The sequence below is a fragment of the Habropoda laboriosa genome, unplaced genomic scaffold, assembly GCF_001263275.1.
Source record: "Habropoda laboriosa isolate 0110345459 unplaced genomic scaffold, ASM126327v1 scaffold244, whole genome shotgun sequence".
NCBI lineage: Eukaryota > Metazoa > Arthropoda > Insecta > Hymenoptera > Apidae > Habropoda > Habropoda laboriosa.
The window spans coordinates 44048-67106 of record NW_017100399.1 but is presented as its reverse complement, the minus strand read 5'-3'; the positions used below and the strand labels follow the sequence as shown (position 1 = coordinate 67106).

Below are 23059 nucleotides of genomic sequence, written 5' to 3'. Positions count from 1 at the left end.
ATTGAAAGGACGAGTTATGGGGTTCTACTCGCGGTTGAACTTGGGAAGAGAGTTTCGAAGGGATTTTACCGGGCTTGGAATGTGTTTATGTTTAATAATAGTCGGGAAATAGAAGCACACTGTGCAGGCGAGAGTAACGTTGGATTATTTTGTAACGTTTTACAGACGAGGAAAAACGGATTCGTGACTCGGTTTCATTCGGTGTTCTTGTGTCGAGGTTGGATTTTATCGCGAGGATAATTTGTTAGCGAACGTAACAATTGTGCTGTGATACGTAAGCTGATAAGAAAATGTATAATACAGATATTAGTGTCTGTAAAAAACGGAGAACGAGTTTTATGCTTGATGATTGAAACGTTGAAAAAAGTCTCTTTGATAAATATTCTTCTTTGTTAGAAAATCGTATCCACTTTCTCTCATTTTCAAACGGAGACAGTCGCCTTAGTGTAAAATTCAAGGCTACTGAAATTAAAATTATGCAAAATTATGTGCGTCCTTTAAATGTTAATTTTATTATAGAATCACTTTCTCGAGATGATTCCAGTACAGAAATAATTTTACGACTAGTCTTGGCATTGCGTTAATAAAGTGTCGCGAATTTTCCTGCTCGACCAGTCTACGAGCGCAGCAATGGAAATACTAATATCGTTATCGATGAACGTAGAAGAAAAGAAAAAAGATAAAACGAGGAACGGATGTCATGTAATACATTTTTATATAAAACGTCTGATAAGAAGCGGCAATGGTAATAACAAGGGAAATACGCTAAATTATAAGAACGATGGCAAACTATCGCCGGTAAGCTATAAAGAAGGTTCACTAGATGCTGAGTAAGAAGCAAAAACTGGCGCGGCAAAACGTTCTGGTTTTCGCATTATCGATGTTTGGGAAACGCTGACTTATTGCAATTGTTTTTCTGCGACAATGAAATGCGGGTCGAATCGTGGGACTTTGATTTACGTAATTCAATCCTGATTTTTGCGCGCGTCTGCGTGTAACATTAGCGCTTTATCTGGTCGGTTCAATTTCCACGATTGCGTCTCTAACCTCGAAATTGTAAAAACGATTGATTTACGGGAAAATGAAAATTGCACTTTTAAAATCTGTTCATTTGTATAAAAAGTTAAAAATTATTCCTCCAACTTTTGATCTAGATAAAAAGTTTCCTCCTTTCGATATAAAAAATGAAGGATTTACATAATAAAAAAAAATCGTATTATTATAAAATAATTATTCTCTATTGTTACTTCATGTTTTAATAAATAAGTGTATTATTCTAACAGGCGTCTTCAATACGAATGGCTGTTTTATTCATAGGCTGTGCGAAATATTTCACGAGTGACCTTGAAATCTCCACCCATAATTTTGCCCGAGGAAAAAAAGTTATTTATGCCAAATTATGTTCCTCGTTGTATCAAACAACTTTTGTAAGAACATGTTTTCGATAACTTCAGTTTCTTCCGAGATAATCCACCGCGTGTCGAATTGAAAAAAAAAGACACCCCGTGTGTAACATTATTCCTAGCATTGAACAGTCACGTACCGCATTCAGATACACAATTAACGCAGTTCACGAGAATCGGGCATTAATTAAAATCACCGCTCTCCACACGAATTTCATTCAAGTTTCGATCCGACGCCGGATTACATTCTTATCCGAGCCAGGAAAGCCCGCGAGGCGCTTTCATTTTGCCGTGCTCGCAATAACGAAATGATTTACGACCAAACGAACTTTACTTTTTCTTGGAACGAGTGCATCGGAGCCGAACATGTCAGTCAATCCCCTTTCCAATCGACCAATTCGCAATTTCACCGATTCCAAACGTCTTCTAGTTCCTTGGATCGTAAAATACCCGTGGAAGCTTTTTCCCTCGGAGAAGTGACAAGGTGCAGGAGGGACAGGTCCTGTTGGATTTTACGGAGGAAAATTGGCAGAAACGTCGCTGGGTAGACGTTGGTTTCTGGTTCGACGTTGCACGAGAGAAATTCAGCCTTAATTGCCCCGCGGAACGAGAATCTGGCTGCGAGCGTTAACGACGAGGTTAACGAGGAGCTAGCGAGCGTAGTTTTAAAAGTAACGAGGCTCCCAGCCGCTTAATCGAGTGGATAATTTCGGGTTAGAGGATGCTTCGAGGCGCGCGAACAACCGTTTTGTCGAGAGGGAATTTCCCGAATTGAGAATAAATTCTAGTTGAGAATTGGCGCGAACAGTCCATAAACGCTGTCCTTGGGTCACGGAAAGCAATGCTGCGTTGTTTCGTTTGATAACGAATCGCTTGGAAGGTGGAGGATCGTGCGAAAGGAGTACTCGAAGGGAAACGTTGGGCCAGTTTGATCTAACGAGAAAAGAAGTATCAATTCTTTCAGATGGAAAGGTTGAAATGCGAAATTTTTCTTTTCCACTATTTCACTTGATCGAATTCACTTTTTGATTGGTAATGCATCGCTTCGAAGGTAGAATCGTGCGAAAGGAGTACTCGAAGGGAAACGTTGGGCCAGTTTGATCTAACGAGAAAAGAAGCATCGAGGCTTTCAAATGAAAAAATTTTCTTTTCTACTGTAGCACTTGAACGAATTAATTTTTTAATTGGTTCGCGTGCATACTTTCCAACAGGTAGACAACTAAATTATTTATCTGGTTCTAGTAAAAGTTGGAATTTCTTGATGGAATGATATTATGTATAAAACTGAGCAGAGTCGAGGTATTTTAATTATGAAATTAAGATGAGTATCTGTTATGAGCGGGGAAAACGTAATGTTTTATGGAAAATCTCTGTGCAAGATTTGTGGTTAAACAAGTCGTTGAAAGAGAGAATGTTTCGATATGCACAATAACACCGAGTGTTTTAAGTTCAATGACACTCGAGAGATAAATACCGTGTGTGTTTTATGATAAGCATTCATACACAGATGCATTAGGCGACTTTTTTAGGATCAAAGGGAAATATTCTGGAGACGGTGTGGGTAGTTCAATTTATTAGAGTAGCCATTTAGTAAATGGAATGTTGTGAGGTCCAAGATTCAGATCTATGGCGTTCACGTCTGAAATATGTGTATATCCTCGGTATGTTTGCATTCTATCTCTTCAACTTCTGTATTTTCAGTTTCCCTTGTGACAGAGTACCAAGGTGTGATCAGCTATACTTAACGGAGAAAAATTGCTGCTGTAAACTAACAGGGGAACGTCGTGATATGATAATCACCGACTTTGATATGAAGCTTTGGTATATGGTCGTACTAAAAAAAATATCTGACACGTATTTTCTTTTTTATTGGCAATCGTGCACATTGAAGGTGTGAAAATCGTCCTGAAATATTAGGATAATAAACGTATTTGGTGAAAATTATTTATTATTTTTCATTTGGAAAATTTGTCGTTGAAAAATAGAAATTCCTCAATTCCTCTGTCTCTAATAATTTTCAAGATATTGACCCTTTGAGAACGGCAGACTCATACATGCGTTCACAAAAGATTACAAACGCAACCAATAATTCACATATTTTTAAGCAATGAAAACAATTGGCTTTTCCATAAATAAGATTTTCAATTATTTAACTTAAAGAAAATTGGAATAGTGACCTAAATAGTTACATGTTCACAAATAATCAGTATTTCAATATGATATGTAGCCCTCCGTCCGCAAAGGGTTAAACTACGTAAATAGATGCAGTTTTTAGGGCGATTTTCTCCTTTCCACTATAGACGATTGTCAATATAATAAAATACGTGTCGAAATCTTCCCTTACAAGCTTGCAGTCACCTTAATTTCATACACAAATATGCATGCGATCAATTTTCCATATTTTTATCTCCGCATTTTCACCTTTCTCTCGTGTAAAGTTATCACAGTCTTGTAACAAGCGATGACACCTGTTCTATTCCCAGATCGTGGCAACGATCGGCAAAAATTACGTTCAATTGAACGTCTTCATTGCGCTACTCTTCGTCTCGTTATACGTCACACGCCCGACACTAGGTTGTTCACTCATCGCTATGAATACCGAGCTCATAGAGCCGGGAGATGTTATTACCACATACGTCGTAATTAGACGTGTTTATTGCAGACGTGCACGCACAAAAACATATTTCCCGTTATAGTGGTAACAGCTCTTGGAGGAATAATTCCTAGCCCCGAAGACTGTTTGAAGAGTCAAGAATTGCGTAATCCACGGGAGAGAAGACAACAATTCGGTCAATTTGTATTGGACGTTCGACGAAAGGGAGAAATTAATCAGACGAGTCGCGGAGTGACAAATAGACTTCGGTTCGCGACAAATTGTGCGTGAGTAAGGAAAAAGGACGAATTAGCGATCAGGAGGAAGAAGTGACCGTAATTAGTTAAACTGTAGGATTGCGAGTTACGAAACCGATTCCATTTCGAATAGTACGAAAAATACGCGATATTTTTGTAGTTGTCAATTTCTCCATGGTTACATAAAGATGAAATGTATTATAGTGCACAGAGTAGTATGTATTTAAGTGTGTATACACGTAGCGTTAAGGATTGTATAAGAAGTTGTGTCTGTAGTTTCGCGAAATCCATCATTTGTCAGACAGTTGTTCCAGCAATTGAACGAGCCAAATTGTCTGACAATGGTTTCCATTCCTCTAATACCGATACCAAAATGGCTGCCACCTACGGACGTTTCATCGTTGACAGTATCATCCTTCTTTGTATCGAGGAGGCAAGAAATCGAGATAAGCTATCTGATACGAGACTTAGATTGACAGAGCACGGTATATTGTTGGAGAGTATTTTATTGAGAGATGCAGTCGTCTGAATAAACATATCCTGGACTATTGTGTTCAGATATTTTTGTTTTTTTTTTTTACGTTTGGTAACTTCAATTCATGGATTATGGTGAATGTAGTTATCTCATTAAGGATTCAGGAAATGCAGATCGAGTGTTAAACGCGTGAATGTTCGTGGCTTATGGGATCGAGGGTCGTATAGGGATCCCACGACGTAGGAATTTGTTTAAGTAAAAGATATTCCGTGATACGTTGCGTGTTTCTTGTAATAATTCAATTATGCTCTTCGAAAGATAACGTGAATGTGTAAAATAGAAGTTTTATCGTTCCTTGAATCACTGTTTCCTGGAAAATTTGTTTTCCCCTTCAGCGTCGAGAAATTGGATTAAAGCTTGATTTTATTGCCTAATATGGTAATAATAATAGATTGCGAATTTATTTCGTATTTCTAATAATTATATAAACTTAACGATCTTTTATTTACTTTTGTAGAAAATAAAGAAGATCTTCATTTATGAAATCTGGTTTTATATTATATTTCATTTCAGAATCTCCTTTCAACCCTTTCATTGCTGCTGGGGCGCCATGAAAATTTACTCACACTGTGCAGTTCGCGCCTTTTGGCGCACTTCTAGCCTAAGTTAATCCCTAATTTTATCTTTTATGTATTTTCACCTTAATTCAGCGAAACAAATTTCTGAAACGATACAGCCGAAACAAAGAATTTTGCGGAGGAAGGGTTACTTTTTAAATACGCAGGGTTCACCATCCAAATCCCTTCATTTCCTCAGTGTGACGAACAATCTGTTCCAGGTTTCCGCAACAATAATCGATGAAAAATATATTCTACTATTATACACCTCCAAGAATGACACGAATTTATGAAACCCGTTCTCATATTACATTTCACTTCAGAACCTCCCCTTAAGCGCGGCATGAAATATTACATTTCGATGTTAAATAGTGTTGCACGTGCAAAACCCTTCATTTCTGCAATGGCGAATAATCCGTTCCAAATCTCCGCTATAATAGTCGACGAGAAAATATATTTTGCTATTATACACTTGCAAGAATTACACCAAATTTTAAGTTCCCTACTTATGAAACCTGTTCTCACATTACATTTCATTTCAGAACCTCCCCTTAAGCGCGGCATAAAAAATTATCCTCGGATTTTAGTTAGGGTTGCGCACGCGAAACCCCTTCATTTCCTTAATGGCGAATAATTTGTTCCAGGTCTCCGCGAGTCGGAGGGCCTCTCTCGCAGTCGTTAGCGATGATTCCGCCAACGATGCACGGTCATGAATTCAATCAACCCCTGTCGAGGGTGGTTATGGTCCGTAAAACGGATCAAAGGACGTTCAGCAAGGGTAGACGGGGTGGCGAGCCTCTTCTGGAAACGGTTACCAGGGAGACCGTCGAACTTTTCAACGGCGGCCGTGCTGAAAGGAAATACACGTCCGAAACCAGAGACATCGTTACGCCAAAGTCGAACAGGTAGGTACATGCCAATTTCTCTTAATTACTTGGCACACGGTTGAAAGGGAAAATACGACAGAGAAACTCCAGGCTTCCTGGAACGTAAATGAAGTGGTACGTTCTCCGTACGCGTGTGCGCTTACACTAACGCACGTCCTTAGAAGAGAAGTTTCGTTTCTACGATATATACTCCATTCCGGGTATTTTTGCAACTATGCTGTTGGTACCTAAACGCGAACCGGTTGACGCGCTCGTAGAAACGTGAACGTATCACTTGTTTCTGGGTAAGAGATTAGAGATACCGAGGTAGTTGATGGACATTCCTTGTTTTTTCTCCTCTTTTTTTTTTTTTAGGGTTGATAAGTTACGATACTCCCGTAGTGGTGTGTGTTGTTTAAAAGAATTGGAGGATCGGTGGAAGTTTGTTCAGCTGAATTTGTTGCTTATAAATTTCAGTATTGAACATTGTGAAAAGTGAATATTAGAATTATTTTTTCGTTTGTTTTTTAAATTACTCGTACTTGTCGCGCAGATTTTTAAAGGTCCAATTAGCGGGTTTTCCCGTGTAAACGTTAGATTAATAAATAAATTTTTTAACTTAAAAATAGCTACAAGTTGAAGGTAAGCCTAAGAAAAATTCATCAGTTCTAATTTCAATTTTATTCAGATACGTGATGCTCTAATTATTTTCAAACGGCACAATTATTACCTTCTTGAGAAGTGACTAACAAAAAATGCACGAGTCGTAATTGAATTTATCTTTACTGTACAGTTATGAAACATACATAAATGTTTAATCTTACGTAGATTAGAGTTTACCCATTTTTTAGTTCCCTTGTACATTATAAATATATACATATATACATGTGTACATATTAACGCAAGATGTCCCGAGAGAAAACTAAAACTCAGGCTCAGATAAGGGGTAGAAATTCGTTTACTTAGGACCGGTGTTGATTTTGGCCATATGTGACATGAAAGAAACATGAATAAATATTTTCGTTGTATTTCTCTCATTTTACCATAGAAAGTTTGTCGTTCATCCTGCAAAAATCATTTTCATCCCGTTTTTTTTTTCTCGTTTATAATTACTCTATAAACTCTGTAAAAATCATTTTATATCTTGGTCTTTTTGTCTACAATTACTCTGCAAATTGAGTCGATAAATTAAGTCTTATTATAGATGCACACAAGAGGAGATATTTATTTGCGAATTAACGAGAAACACAGCCTTAAACGTTGCAAACAACTTGTTCAATCTCGAATGATCGATGATCGGAGTCAGACCGATCGACCTTTTCCTTTTGTACACAATTTATCCCGTCCTTCTTTACGTAACTCTATAATTTCACGAATCGTACGTTTTTACGACCACGTTTACGCGGCTTTTTGCCTAATGTATAATTAACCGTTCGATAGATCATTTTCCGGAGTGAAAGTGTTACTCGTTTCCCCGATCAAGTTATCAAAATTGGACGTTTATATTTGAAACATAATCGGAAGCTTTTCTCGCCAAACTCATTTCACGGTAACGTCAACTTTTGCTGTTTAACAAAAAATTGACGGTTATTTATCAATCTGGAAGGTACGTAAAGGACATCAGTTTCTCCTATTAGTCAAACTGAAATCCACTTTCGAATTGGAATTTTGAAATCGAATTAAACGAAAATTCCTAGATGTGCTTCACTAATTACACTCGAATCTCTCACAAATTTCTACTTTCTACCTATCGGACCTGAATTCACCGAGACACTCGGCTCGGCAATATTTCTCAATTCGCCTCATTTTCAATTTCGTCCACGTCCTCGAAACCTTTTAAAGCAAACCGATTAACGTCCCCTCTCGAAAGATTAATCGGCCAAGCATCTCGAGGTGACGCGATTTAAACGAAGAGAATTCCGGTTGTTCGAGCGCCGCAGATCTTCGCGTGAACGTAATTTCGGTCGGAATCACGGGCCCGGCGCTAATTGATTCGCGGTTCGCCGCGTTTTTCCCGCGTTAATTTCACTTCGGGGCATCTTGCAACGGGTGTTGGTTTTCGAGTATATCGGTCTCTGAGTAAAAGTGAAAAAGAAAAGAAGGATGTTACACACGGCTTTGTGTATACACAATCGTAAATCGTTATAACCCCTCCTTGTAGTATGCCCTCGCTCAGCGTAAACGGAACGAAAAAGAAGGTGGTCGGCTTTGTCGACCAGCTGTCGCCCGAAAGGTATTCACCTATGGTGCAGAGTTGTGTAGCAAAGTCAAACGGCGATCCTAACGAAGCTGAGGAGCGCGTTGAACGAGTGTGCAAAGCCGATTCGGCGTGGTGTAAAGGAAGGGAAAAAAGAGGGACGAGTGGAGAAGGAAGAAGTAGAGGCCACAGTTTATACATATGTCGTCGCGCTTTTCAGGGCTTCGTTAGGGTCGGTGAATGGCCTTAGTTTTAATAGTAATGACGTAGCCGACGAGCACGAAGTCGAGAGAAAGTTCGTTTATCGCGAAAAGAATTTTTTTATTTTAGCTATTTGGAAACGTTGGACTGAAAGTTTGAGCTGGAGGGTAGCACCGAAATGAGAAATTAAACGCGGTGGAGTGTTGGGTTTTGTATGACACGGTGTGTTTCTTGGAAAAGTTGGGCTGGAACTTTGTTTAATCTAACGAGGGAATAATACTGAAATGGGGAATTAAGGACGGTGTAATGTTGATTTTTTTATGGTACAGTGTTTCTTCGAATTTGGAGAAATAGATCGATGAATGCAGAAGTTTGAGGAAGTTTGCACAAATTTTTTGTACAATATGTTCAATATCTCAAAGAAAAAAAACACACTTGAGGAACACTACAATTCCAGTACACAGGAATGTTAATTCTTGTATGACACGATGTGTTTCTTCGAGTTTAGAGATGTAGATAGTAGATGAGTGCAGAAGTTTGAGGAGTTTCTATATGTTCAACATCTGAAAGAAAGAACAACTGCTCGTACTAAAATGAAGAATTAAAGGCGGTGTAACGTTAATTCTCGTTTGACACCGTGTGTTTCTTGGAGTTTGAAGAAAGAGATAGTAGATGTATGAAGTTTGAAACATTCCATACAACCTTTTTGTACACGTTTCAACGGTTCAATATGTTCAGTGTTTGAGAGAAAAACACACTTTAGAAACACCACAATTCCACTAACTAAGAAACAAAGGTGTTTCTTCTTCTTTGAAGAAACAGGTAGTGTTTGTATGAAGAAGTTTGCAGCATTCCATGCAAACTTCCTGTACACGTTTCAACGGCTCAGTATGTTCAATACCTGAAAGAAAGACACTTCAAAAACACCACAATTCCACTACCAAAGACTCAAAGACCCCGTGCAACAATACAAACACAATCAGCAAAGTGAACGTAAAATAGAAAGCCAATCGAAATCGGTCTCCTCATCAGAGCCCAAGAACTTCTGCACTCACCTACAATCACATCGAACGAAAATCCCTGCCAGTAACACCACCGATAACAAATTTCCCCCTAAAAAGAAGACACCGAGTGAAAGTCCCCTTGTAAAAGGTTCCTCTAAACGAGATCCTCCTGGAGGAACACCGAGAGCAACATTCCCGCCGCTCCGCTCCGCTCTGCGCCAGGCAAAAGTCCGGCTGTCCAACTTTCCAAATTTACGTTCGCGAAGAACAATGCCCTCCTCCGGTGCGTTCACCGTTTGCTCGCGCGCTACGAGCGTGCTCGTGAGGGTTAATAAATCGCGCTGTCGAGCGCGCGAGGCAGCGAGGGACGCGAGAAAGGACAGAGTAGGGGGGCAACCTTTCTTCTGATGGCGACCGTGGCCGTGGTCGAGGAGACTCCGTAGGAAGAAGGAAGTAAAAGCGTGTGTTGCACGCGCGCAAACCAGCTGAAACGGCGGAGGAGACGCGGTTACTCTTGCACATCTCGGACGTTCCTCGTGTCCCACGCCGCTTTCTCTCGGCTTCTTCACCGTCGTTACTTCACCGCCTCTGAATGCTGATACTGTAAATACGCCGAGCTGTTGCGTGACAAAAGGTGCAGCGGCCACGTTCGAAATGCCCGGTGACGAGCACAGAGTCTGGATATTTTCAATGGAGCAGTCATTCACTGTCGCGACAAGTCGCTTTAGGCCGCTTCGCCGGTTTAATTGAGTCTAGTTGACCGTTTCGGTAGTGTACGAACCGAGTCCACGTTCATTGCCAATGGATATCGAAGGTTGACACGACGAAGCCAACTGGAGACGAAGCTTTGCGCTTTGGTTAGCTATTTTTCTCACTTCTTCTTTTCGAGCTTTGATAGGTTGCGATGAGCGCTGATTTGAAGGAACGAGCTGTAGAAGCTGGATAGGGATTTAGAGGTGTAGTTGTTTAACCTATTCGAGGCCAACGATTTCTCGAACCAAAGTTTTCTTTTTCTTTATATTGAAAATTGAGAAAAGAAAACGTGTTTGGGAAGTGGAAAATTAACGTTGCAGACATTCTTCGTACAAATCAGGCCATGACACATCGCAGGTTTTGATATCTACAGAGCTTCAGCTTTTATTTTGTTTAAAAATTCTCTTATTTCCATGATTACTTCAGTAATAACATAATTGAATATTACACGCCAGTGTGTGATTGGCCTCGAACGTGTTAATAGATCATTTGTAGAAGATTAAAATTTCAATTAATTATTGCAAGCATTATATCGTAGTTTCTACAGTTTTTCTCTAAGACACTAGTTTTATTTTTCTCCATTAGTACAATTTTTACCGAGTCATTCTTATTCAAAGAAATTAAACGAAACATCTACTCGGTAACTCTTTACATTTTGATGTATCACTGGTTCCAAGCAAAAAAGTGAGAAAGATTCGAGACGAGTGATTCTCATCCTCGTAAGCAAACAGTTTTTACCAAGCATGTGTCCCAAACTCTGTTTTTACCAACATATGTATCATTTCCCCGGTTTCAACAGATGTTCCATTTTAAATACCATGTTAACGCAGCTTCCCGCGCTTCTTGTTGGTTGGAAGGTCGGGTTGGCGTTGGTAATTATTGCACGTGTATGTGCCAACTACTTATTGTCGCGATGGTGATCGCGCTTTATTTGTGGTGTCGATTATTGCGGACTGATCAAGATGTCGAGTATTGCGTGTTAGAGCGCTCAAAGTGGTGTCGATTGTTTCTAAGTATATTAGAATCTGCGCTAAGGTCGTGAACTGGCTGTATATATCTCTTTTTGCCAAAATGGGGAGTTTACCTAGTTGGCAAATCATGGGCCTTTCAACCCCTAGAGCCGCTCTCCTAGGCCCTCGTGCACTCCCCCGTGGTCCGCAAAGTAGGGCGGTGGCAGAGAGGGAGAGACGGTCAGCCCCGCGTGGCGATTTTGCCGAAACGTCCACTTTACGGGTTTATGGCATGTTTACCGTTACTGAGCGCGCAGAGGCAAGTACTGGCTTACCATGTGGCCCGCAGAAGTGGAGAATTTCCGCGGCCATCAGGTAATTAGCCGGATTTGCCCTCTGGCTTGAATAGGCTATTGTTATCAAAAAACTTGTAGAAAAACTTCTCAAAAGTAACGTCGCTTGGAATCCGTGCCATGAACCCCTGTTGGTTAAACATACCACAAGTTCTTAAATTTTTCCATTATCACTGTACGCGCAAGTGTGTTGCTTCGAAGAAATCTCTCTCTCTCTCTCTTCAAATTAATTCCCCCTAGTTTGTTAAATCTTCGAAGGATCTTCATCCTCCGTAAAGACACTCGGCTCGCATAAATCCGTCGGCGACGGCGAGCAAGTTCGCGAACAAAGCCGGCTCTTCGTGTCAGATACAATTACCCGGGATAATCCTTCGATCGGTTGTTTTTGCTGGGCCATTCATTTCGTGGCAGACGAAGGCTGGGTTCAGGCGAGGGAAATTGCTATTCATTAGTCGGATCACGCGCGATCGAGCTCGCGCCGATCGTAGATTTCGCGCGTGTTTAACGGCGACGCCGGGCGAACAAGGATGGCGTAAATCGTTCGCGACACAGAAGAGGCTCCACGCGTGTATCTTCTTAAATAAATATTCTGCATTCATATGGAAATGTGTATGCAAATTTATTACATTACCACCATTCGTATTCGCGTATAGGTACTCGATATTCGTGTTGAATAATTGATACTGCTCGTACTTGTGTAGTTCTTAATCATTGTTCTTTTTTTTTTTTTTTTTGCAACTTCCCCGTTGGAAGGTTTTGTAACTTTGATTTTCTTCGAGGTGTGTGCTCGATAATTGTTGATGTATGTTAAGGTATACGAATATTCGCTTCTCTTCTTTAAGATGGGCTTGATAGAACGCACAAAAGAAAGATTAACCCTTAATTGCGGACATCTGTCTTTAAGACGTTGTTCTGTGACGTATTGAATAAAAACAATGTCTTCATAATGTCATATAGAAAAAATTAAAATTCTCTGTTTTAATGGAAATAGTGTGCCATTCACTGTCAAATGAAGATACTCAAAGCTGGGATCTTTCAAAGTTCTCCACATAATTGTGACAATGAACTGAAAATTTATAAAATTTGTACTCGTTTCTGAGACGTCTGTAATTTAAAGATCAAAATTACCTCCAAATAATATATTACAATATTGTATAAAAACAATAACTTCGTGTCACATGAAAAACTTAAAATTCTTTTTTAACGGAAAAAGTGTGTCACTGTCAGTTGAAGAATTTCAAACCAGAACTTCCAAAATTCTCCACGCGGTTGTTCCAGTCAACCAAAAATTCAGACTCGTTCCTAAGGTGTCCGTAGTTAAAGGGTTAAGATCACCTCCTAATAATCAATCGCGTACAAACATCGAACAGCAAGGATCTATTAAGATAAACAAGCATTCTCGAACACGTGTGTGGAGCGAACGTTACAGTATTCAGCTCGCGGTGAAGCACACACACAAACTAGAAATAGATTAGAGGCACTCGGGCAATTTCACAGAGCACGTTTGGACGATCTTCCCGACGTTCGATCGCGTTCTGCAACGAACGAACGAGATCTCTCTTCCCCTCTTTCGATAAGAGAAGAAGAGAAAGAGAGAGAGAGAGATCAACGAGAAGAAGATCTCTGACGTGTGTGCACGCTTTCCTCGACCTTTCAGCTTTTGACCACGCGCGTGAGGACACAAAAGGTTCCTCCTCTCTCTCTTTCTCTCCGCGCGGACGATCCGTCGACGGAACTCGAGTGGATCGTCGAGTTCCGGGGCGGACTGTACGCGCGCCAGCTTTAACACTGCTTACACTTGTTTAATTCCGTTTGATTCAGCGTCCCGATGAGCGAGAAACGAGGCTGAAGAGAAACGGACGCTAATTTAACACGTTCCCCGCCGTCAATTCGTTTTGCTTCTCTTTCATTAAGAAGCTGCTAAAGGCGAGAATTCTGCTGCTCCTCGAGATCTGGATTTTGTCGGGGAAAATCCTGAACGAACGATTTGTTCGAATTTTTTTTATAGCAATTTTGTAGATTTTTTATAAACTGTTCTGTTTAATGATAACACTGAAATCATACGTTTGACAGATTTCATAACAGTAGTTAAACCTGTTTCGATAGTGGATTTGTAAACTTTGTTGCATGGACAGATACTTCCGGTGTTTTGTTTTGTTTTTTTCCTTTTTTTACTCTGTTTTCCTCATTTGCATTCGTATCTAGTTTATGAACTTTTATGAGCAAAATATCGCAATCAATCATTCGCAGTAGTAAGCGTGACATATTACATGGTAGCTGGAGATAAGAGATAATAATTGAAAGTGGTGTATGATCGAACGATGGAAAATGTTGCAAGTCGAAAATTTTCAATTTTCACTTTGTTTCTTGGATTATTTTTCAATATATAGATTTACCATCAAACGAAACGTGACTTGAACTGTAATACTTTCAGTGAGTAAATTTAATTTGACGTACCGTTTTTATAATACTGTAGTTAAATAATTTTTCAAACAGAAATTTGTTTTTTCACCTTCACCTTTTCGATTTGTGACAGTTTTCTCGTGGGTGTTTGATACATACAGAGTGTGAAAGTTATGTGCAAGCGAGTACAAAGTGATGCCTTACGAAAAAAGAAAGAAAGAAAAATATACAAAAAAATTTTGAAAGCGATTTTCAAACTCAATTTTCTCGAAAATTACGCCTCGGACGAAAATACTGTATTCTATATTTTTCCTTGATTCTTTCATAAGGAATCACCCGGTGTCTTCTTGTACACAACTTCCGGTCGCACCATGTACAATAAAAAAATTCATTCTTGACGATAGCATGGCAGTGAACGTGTTAAAAAGACAAAATGGTAAAAGTGCAATTCTGTGCTAATGTGTGAAATGTATAACATGGAACTTCAATTAGAATTTTATTATTACTATACCATCCTAATCGCGGCGAATATCACTTTCAAGAACCATTCCTTTCCGTAAGAACAGAATTTAATCGAACGATACACGGAACTGAAAATCGGACAAACATCTGGCGAAACTGCGATAAACCGGTCGATTCAGAAATTTCTCGAACATCTGGCGAATCCTCGCGAATCTGCGAGCCTGGTGTTCCAACGAAGCATCAAAAGACATGTCGCGCATATGTTGTACAGATCGTGTGAACGATTTGAGACGAAACGCGAAAGTATCCAGCGTACAGCCTAACTTGCAGCGAATTATTCGAAAGATGAAAGGGGGTGTTAAGCGGAAGAGTAGCGGGAGACCAAAGACTAAACATTCTTCGCGATAATTTAGTAAATGGTACGTTGGAATTTTTTCAAAATGATTCCACGAACGTTTTTTTGGAAAATGTTTTCCTAAGAGTTTGTAGAAGTGTTAGCCATGCTGTTTCGCTTTATGTGTTCGTCGAATCGTTTTGTAAATAGACGAGATTTACGATTCTTAGGTATTACTCAGAAGTCTGAACGTCCAATTCTTTTTCCTTATTTTTTCTTGATCAAAAATTAACATTAATTTACAAGTATTGCGTATACTCCGTTAACACGTTCTGTGACAATTTTCGGGAAAGGAGTTATCCTTGCGCTCGTTGCTTAATTTTCTTTCCTTACTTTTTCGATAATAGAAATTAATATCAATTTACAAGTATTGCGTATACTCCGTTAACACGGTCTGTGGCAATGTTCGGGTATAGAGTTTTTATCAAAGAAAAGAAGTTACTCTTGTATTCGTCGCTTATGCAAAGTATACGTACACAAAGGTGGAACAGTGTGCAAAGAATTCAAGCGATACCGAAATTTGTCTGTAATTAAATATTCGAATGCAACATTTCGAAACAGGTAAAACTTGTATTTCTCCCGTGACACGGAACGTGTTAACATAAGACAAAGGTAAAAATACCCCTGTATTTCAAGTAGGTACCTACTCTATCGGCAGAAACTATTGGAAACGGGTTATTGAAAGAAATAGTCTTTTAACTTTGTGATATGCTATTTATTTACGGACTCAGAGGAAACGTCTTTACGCTATTGAATCTTCTAAAGGACTGTTTCTGGGCACCCAAAAAGAAAGTTGGGGTCCCTTTATACCTAGGAACTGTTTACATTATGGTAACGCATTGTGCAGTGTGTGACTCGAAGACGGACACCAGACGCATCTGGTGGAAGTCTTAGTGCCTTTGTTTAAAATAACCCGGAGACATTTTTGTCCTCGCTTGATTATTTCCATAGGGTGTTGTTAGAAATAATCCAAGAGAAACAAAGTAACCCGTTGTTCGCGAATGAGAAATAATCGCAAATCAATTTCTATCGCGAAACGAAATTGTATCGTTAAAAGGAATGGTTCTCCCAAATATAACCAAAGCAATTCCGCTTTCAACGCACAAACTACCTCCTACGCTGTGCTGCAAACACAAACAGTTCAATCACGCCGCTTTCCAATCCAATCTATCGGGGCTGGTGCAGAAATAAATGGAAACTCGATGGCGGTAGTTTGAACACGCGGGCAAGCAACTATACAACTATTGTTACGCTTGCTCTCGGAGGAAACTTCCCGTAGAAGTTGCTCGTTCGCACCTACGCTCGCCTGTATACGAGAGAGTGTCGCTGTTTCTTTTCAAGCTAAAAGGCACGCGTTTTTACCTTCCTCGCCGTCGACGAACGCGTGCGTGTGTGTGTGTGTGTGTGTATACCGATTTTCGAACGATTTTACAGGTCGAGGACAGATTCGGTGAGATCGAAATCCCCTTTGACAGCGTCGCCAGCATCTCCAGGGCCGTTGTCGAATTCTCTACACGGCAGTTTTCACGGTAGTTTAGGAAGCGATGGGATGTCCTGCAGCAGCGCGAGATCGTCATCTGCGTCGCCTGACTCTGCGAGATACTCCTCGACACCGGTAAATATGCTAATTGGTACATGTACTAGTAATTTTATCGGTAAATATTAGGTCATCCCATAAGTTCCTGCCGAATTTCATAATTTAGATCGATATTTCCAACGAACCTTCAAATTTGAGAAAAAAAAACGTAAGCGCCATCTCATTTCACAATGTTATTCTATTTTCTTTTGGTAAGACTATTATGTGGTATCTATAGAATTTCCTTGGATTTTCCTTAAAAAAATTTTTCGCGTTCGCCACGAACTTATGGAATGACCTAATATATTGGACGATTGCAAAAGTTCGTGCCCGATTTGAAAATCAAACACAAACGGTGTGTACAGAGGCACATTTCATTTGAAAATAAAATGAAGAATTATGTATCTTTCGATAGGAATGTAGCGTAACGCTGAAACAAACATGTGTGACGTAGTCGATAATGTTCCCACCACCTCGGAAAATCAGGCATGAATGTTGGCAATCGTCTAATGCTCTTATTACATATTAGTAAATATACTAATAATCTTATTTAATTAAATAGAATATAAATTGTTCGTTTATTGAGTAATAAGGTAAGTCGGGGGAGGATTACCAAGGATTTAGGTAATAAATTAAGAGATGATATTTCAATTATAAACTCTTCTTTAGTTTTTCATACGCGGGGAAGGCACGTCTCTACGCAATCATAAGAGATCGGCGAGACGTTAAAGAAAAAAAAAAAAACTGATGGTTACTATGTTATTCTTCCATATATGTTTATATTAATCTGTCTCAGTATGTTGATCATTTTTGCTACTACTACACGCACACACACTCATTCCTCCTAATAATCCAACAAAATCTATAAAAAATTGAATATATATATATTTCTGTGAAATTAACAAACTTTATTTTTTATCTAAATCGTACATTATGAATTATAGAAAATGAACAGTATTAAATTAACACATTGCTGGTGGTATATGAAACTGTGGATTGGGTCGAAATTCAAAAATGATAAATGGACCTGTTTGACGTTTGTAGTTTTTCAGAAATAATTTTTAACACTTTGTTCGACGATAGGGGTGTAGATCGGTGATAATTCGCGTTACCGTCTATCGTCGGTAACAGTTGAGAAATATAACAAAAGACGCGAATTCGGGTCAACGATGTGTTAAGAAACGCTAAACGTCAACCCATAAAGATAACAATTCTTCTCATGTACAATCTGTCATCTTACTCCAATGCATTTGAGTAAAACGAAATTTAAACATTGAAGATCATAAACATTGGAGATGTACACGATCGATTCTACGGTGAATTGCGACTAGATTCTGTTCCCGATAAAGGTTCCGCTTTGTATAGCGAGGATAACGGGGGATGTAGGATTTCCAAATACGAGAGATAACTAAGTCGGATACAAAGTGGAACTTGAACACCCGCTTCGGAACGCTTGTGAAGCTTCTGTCGAGTGTTTCGTGCCAAAAGATAAGACATTGCTGATATAGGATTTTCGAGTGAGAGGATCCGTCGAATTGAATGCAACGAAAGGTTGGAATCGAGCATACTTTCTTAACTTTGTATTTATTGTATATGAGCCGTTCAGTGCACAAATCGATTAACTCCACTTTTTGAAAAATCTTAAATTTAAGTGTCAAAGCACTTGGTATAGTCATAACTTTTTATATTTATAATAATTTCTCGACTTCTCATTTTATGGAGTTAATCGATTTGTGCACTGAACGGCTCATATATCTTTTTCAATCAACAGAGGATTCTACAATCTCGAAAAATTTTTTTTATGGAAGCTTTCGAGTGACAAAAGTGATTTGATAGGATTGAAATCAGACGTAAAGAGACACTAATTTATTCATAAAACGTGCACATTCCTGAAATAAAAAAGTTCAGAATCTCCACTCTGAATCACAATTTAAAAACAAACGTCCTTCAAAAACAATACAACAATTTCGTGAAAAGTACAAATTAAACAATCACACGTACGAATGAAAAATCCATCAATCACAGCTCTAATTATTCTGTCTCCTATCACTCAGGCCGCAAACGATCCGTATAAATCACCGTGGTCGAAAAGCAGGACAGATAGCTGAACGGCGATTTCGTTTTCATTACTCATCGTCAACGGTGGCTAAACGCCTGGAGGAAACCGAAATGGAAAAGAGCTAAACGAACATACCGGCGGACGAGTTTCGCAACCGGTTACCGTTCGAAGGGTTAAACGGCAAAGTAAATCATCGTCGCGCGTTCGCGCGGCCACGTGACGGCCCGCGAGAGACGCGTGCCTTTTCCTTCGTTGTGTGCAGACGAGCCGAGCGACATCGGGATACGTTGGCATCTGTCGATGACTCAGGATCGTTCCCTTTTCGAGAGACACGTCTGTGAACGGTCGTGCACACCGCCTCGGGAAATCGTTACTCTCGCAACTGATGATGACTAACCGACTTCGAGAGCCGGCTTCGCCGATTTTTCTTCGCCCGCTTTTGTGCTCTGTCTATCGGTCATTGCTGCACCGTTTCTTCGATTTATCGATCGAGATCTTTTTGGATATCGGGAAATGGGAGAATTTCGTGGTTTCGTTGATTGAGATTTTTTGGGTATTGGAAAATGAAAGAATTTTTTCGTTCCATTGATGGGGATTTCTTGGATAGAGGAAAACACAAATTTCTTTGTTCTGTTAATAGAAATTTTTTGGATATTGGAAAAGGTATGAATTTTTTTCGTTGCATTGATAGAGATTTTCTGGATATTGGAAAATGGAAGAATTTCTCGGTTGCATTGATAGAGATTTTTGGATACTGGAAAATGTAAGAATTTCTTCGTTTCGTTGATGGATTTTTTGGATATTGAAAGATGGAAGAAATTCTTCGTTGCATTGATAGAAATCTTTTGGATACTGGAAAATATAAAAGTTTCTTCGTTTCATTGATAGATTTTTTGGGTATTGGGAAATGGAAGAAGTCTTTTCGTTCCATTGATGGGGATTTCTTGGATAGAGGAAAACACAAATTTCTTTGTTCTGTTAATAGAAATTTTTTGGATATTGGAAAAGGTATGAATTTTTTTCGTTGCATTGATAGAGATTTTTGGATACTGGAAAATGGAAGAATTTCTCGGTTGCATTGATAGATTTTTTGGATATGGAAAACGACGAAATGTTGTAATCTTTGGATTAATCCTATTTGTGTATCGCATATGACGATCTCATTTCACTAATTTCCGAGCTGACAATTTTTCCCTACTAATTTTTATTTAAATTTAAATTTGAAAAAGTGTAGCCCGCTTTCATTCCTTGCAGATTAATTTTAAGTATCCGCAAAATTTCATTGAGATCCCAAAAGAGAAGTACCAAACATCCAACCTCCTTGAACACTTTGTGAGCACTTTGCGCTTTGTCCATCGACGACCACATTGCTTTCTTTTGCTATTTATTCTTCCTGCTCGCGGGCAACGTGCTTGCGTTCACAATAGCCCGCACGGAACCCGAGGAGAAAGGAGTATAAATAGGAAATTGGCAGGGACTTTTTTCGGGGCTCGATGCTTCATTTGGCATCGCTCTTTCTTTTGTCCCCTGGTGGTTGATTACTTCGGGGAGAATGTGGAAATAGACTTTGTTCAAACTGTCAATTCTTAACACTCTAAATTTCAAAAGAGAACTTCATACTCTTTAACATTTATATTTCACTTTAATATCAATATTTACAATATCACTTCTTAACATACAAAGTAACATAATTCGAACGAAACAACCTTTTTCCACGGCAATCTTTTCTAATCAAAAAATAAACTTGCTTTCATAACAAAATTACAATACATCGTACCCTGAATGCAACCATTACACATCGTTACAGCAGAAATGTCGTCATTTGCATACAGGATGAGCGAAACGATGGGAAAAACGAAGCATCATTTTCTTATTAGTACTTTTTCATTCTCAACCACGAAAGCCCTATTATTACGCAAATAATAATACGGAACAAAAGAAGAATACAAATTCTATACGCCAAGCGATTAAACAACGACTCTGTATACCTCGTTAATCCCTTTAAAATACATCCTTAATCATCTTAATTCACAGGAGAACAATTCAAGCTTTCTATCGGGATCGAATAAAACCTTCAATCTCCCATTGCACTTTTGCAAATCCACACACTTGCCTTCGTTTATCAAGTGGCGAACGAAGCTTCTCTTGACATTTGCGCGGAAATTAAAAATACGCGACAACCGGTCGATACTTCGCCTCCGAGGACAGGAATATCTGAAGTTGGCGCATCTTCCGAGTATCGCGAACGATAAAATCGAAATTCAAGTATGTCGCGGAACGTGTAAATCTTCTCGTATCGTCGATTCGAATTACTTTGTTTCCTTTAGGTTGAGAGAAAAAGAAATGGAAATCATTGGATAAATTCACGTTTAATTGGCTATGTCTTGTTGCACTTGTTAGCCTGCCTGCCGCAAAGCCGAAGGAGAAACGCGTGACCGGAAACGCCCGCGATAAAGAAGAACGTGGCGATTTCACGATAGCTTGCTTCCTGAGTGTCGTGCTGGAAATGATCGCGTTACGATAGGACGATGGGAAATCGTTTCAGCCAGTTGATCCACCTCCCCGTCGGGTATTCCGCATCTAGGTTATTAGGGACGTCACCGTCTTTATTGCCGGCTGCGCTCGCGCGATCGCGTGATTTCGCTTTGACCGTGACGTGCCGCCTGTGTATATACACGGTGTCGTGGAAATATTCGCCGCGATTTTTATTCCGGCAGTCTCACTCATTTTCACGGTTTCCAAATTTTTTCGCGTTCTTAATCTACTGTGCGCTTTTTTTATTAACTCGAGTTACATCTCGCGTGCACAATACACGTTTCTTACGATTTTTATAAATAAATTTGGTATACTTTGTGATATTTAACAATATTCATGGGTTTCAAAATTTTTCTCTTTTTTAATCTACTGTGCGCTTTTTTTATTAACTCGAGTTACATCTGGCGTGCACAACATACGTTTGTTACGAGTTTTATGGATAAATCTAGAATACTAGGTGATATTTAAAAATTTTCTTTTCATTTATTATACAGTTTTTATTAACTCAAATTACATCTCGCGTGCAAGGCATACGTTTGTTACGAGTTTTATGGATAAATCTGCGTGCCGGAAAAAGTTCGTGTGGATTTGTGATACGAAATGCGAGTAATCCCGATTTTCTTGAAATATTATTTTATTTAACACACTGATCGCTATTTATTTCTGTAACAACTAAATGATACCACCACTGTGACATTATTTTTGCCAAACACTACGAAAAATTCGATTAGAATTTAACTGTGTCACAAAAACCCCACGAATTTTTAATGCTTGCTTCACTTAGTGGTTTAAAATTTTATTTTTTAATTTACTGTACATTTTTTCTGTCAATTCTCCTACAACAAAATAAATTAAAGAATACAATAACGAGCGTAAGGCCAAATCTGTATTACGCAATTAATTACAGTGAAAATTCGTGGGCAATTTTTTTTTTATTTCTCCGTAGGCATTTTGGAGAAGTGGAGAAGCAATATAAAAAGGACTATAAATTGTGTTCTAGTAAGTAAGATTGAAGTAACGTGATTCTGACAAGTTTTTCTTCGAAATACAAAAATTCTGTCTTACACCCTATATACGCATAACTACAAGCGAAAATGATTACGGTAAAGCCGTGGTTCATTTTCCCTAATTGTAATGCATACGGGTCATTTGAGCAGGTTAAAGCGTAGAAGCGTTAGCTTTTAGGTGTTACGAGCAAAGAGATCGCACGAAGGAATGTTGAATTAGTTTCAGCCAAAAATAATTCCCTTAAGGTCAATAAACTAATGAACTAATTGCTGCGAAATTCGGAATCGCGAACAAAATTTTTTAAAGAAAATTTTTAATTCAACTTTGAAATTTCATTTAATTAAAAATTTTAAATAAGAATTGATGGTTTGCAACGTTAAAAGAAAAACACTTAGATCTCACTTCACATTTAATTTCATCTACGTAAATATATTATTGATATTAATTCCTTTGCAGAGTCAATCTTAGAAAGTCGTTTCTAATAAAACATTCGGCACTCTTTTTATTTCGCTGTGAAATGTATTAATTTGTGAGGAGTTTTTATTTGAACTTATAGCGGCCGGTTTATACGCAGATTTCATCAATCACGCGGCAAATTCTCTCTGTATGTTCTAGATAACAAAGACTGACACACGTAAACCGTCTGTACGCAGATTGGGGCCTCCTAAGGAATTTATCTACGTTTGCCTCGAGACGCACAATTTGTACCGCGCGAGGCATGGTGTGCCACCTCTACGTCTCAACAAACAGGTTACTTCCTTTTTATAATGCCGCTAATTAAACCTAACTAGAATCCATACGGTCGAGTAAGTTATTACGTTGCTGCGCCTCAACGCAGTACGAAGTACTTTTTCAAACAATTTTTTCATTGTCGAGTCAGCTATAAACGCAGATGTTTAAATTTATGTTTCGTGCAGAGATGAAAATATCGATAAACGTGTAAATTGTTAAAA

The 23059-nt window shown here is 38.9% G+C and overlaps 1 protein-coding gene across 2 annotated transcripts in view; it reads left to right on the top strand.

Moving 5' to 3' along the window:
• The window catches only part of LOC108575286, a 109975-nt gene that overhangs the window by 84090 nt on the left and 2826 nt on the right, over positions 1 to 23059 (top strand). The window contains exons 3-6 of one of the 2 annotated variants that reach the window (XM_017938042.1): positions 5990 to 6250; positions 8373 to 8444; positions 16363 to 16543; positions 22722 to 22856. In XM_017938042.1, the coding sequence (XP_017793531.1) occupies positions 5990 to 6250; positions 8373 to 8444; positions 16363 to 16543; positions 22722 to 22856 (649 nt within the window). The remainder of the gene's footprint in view (positions 1 to 5989; positions 6251 to 8372; positions 8445 to 16362; positions 16544 to 22721; positions 22857 to 23059) is intronic. The other variant, XM_017938044.1, reaches the window with a different exon arrangement.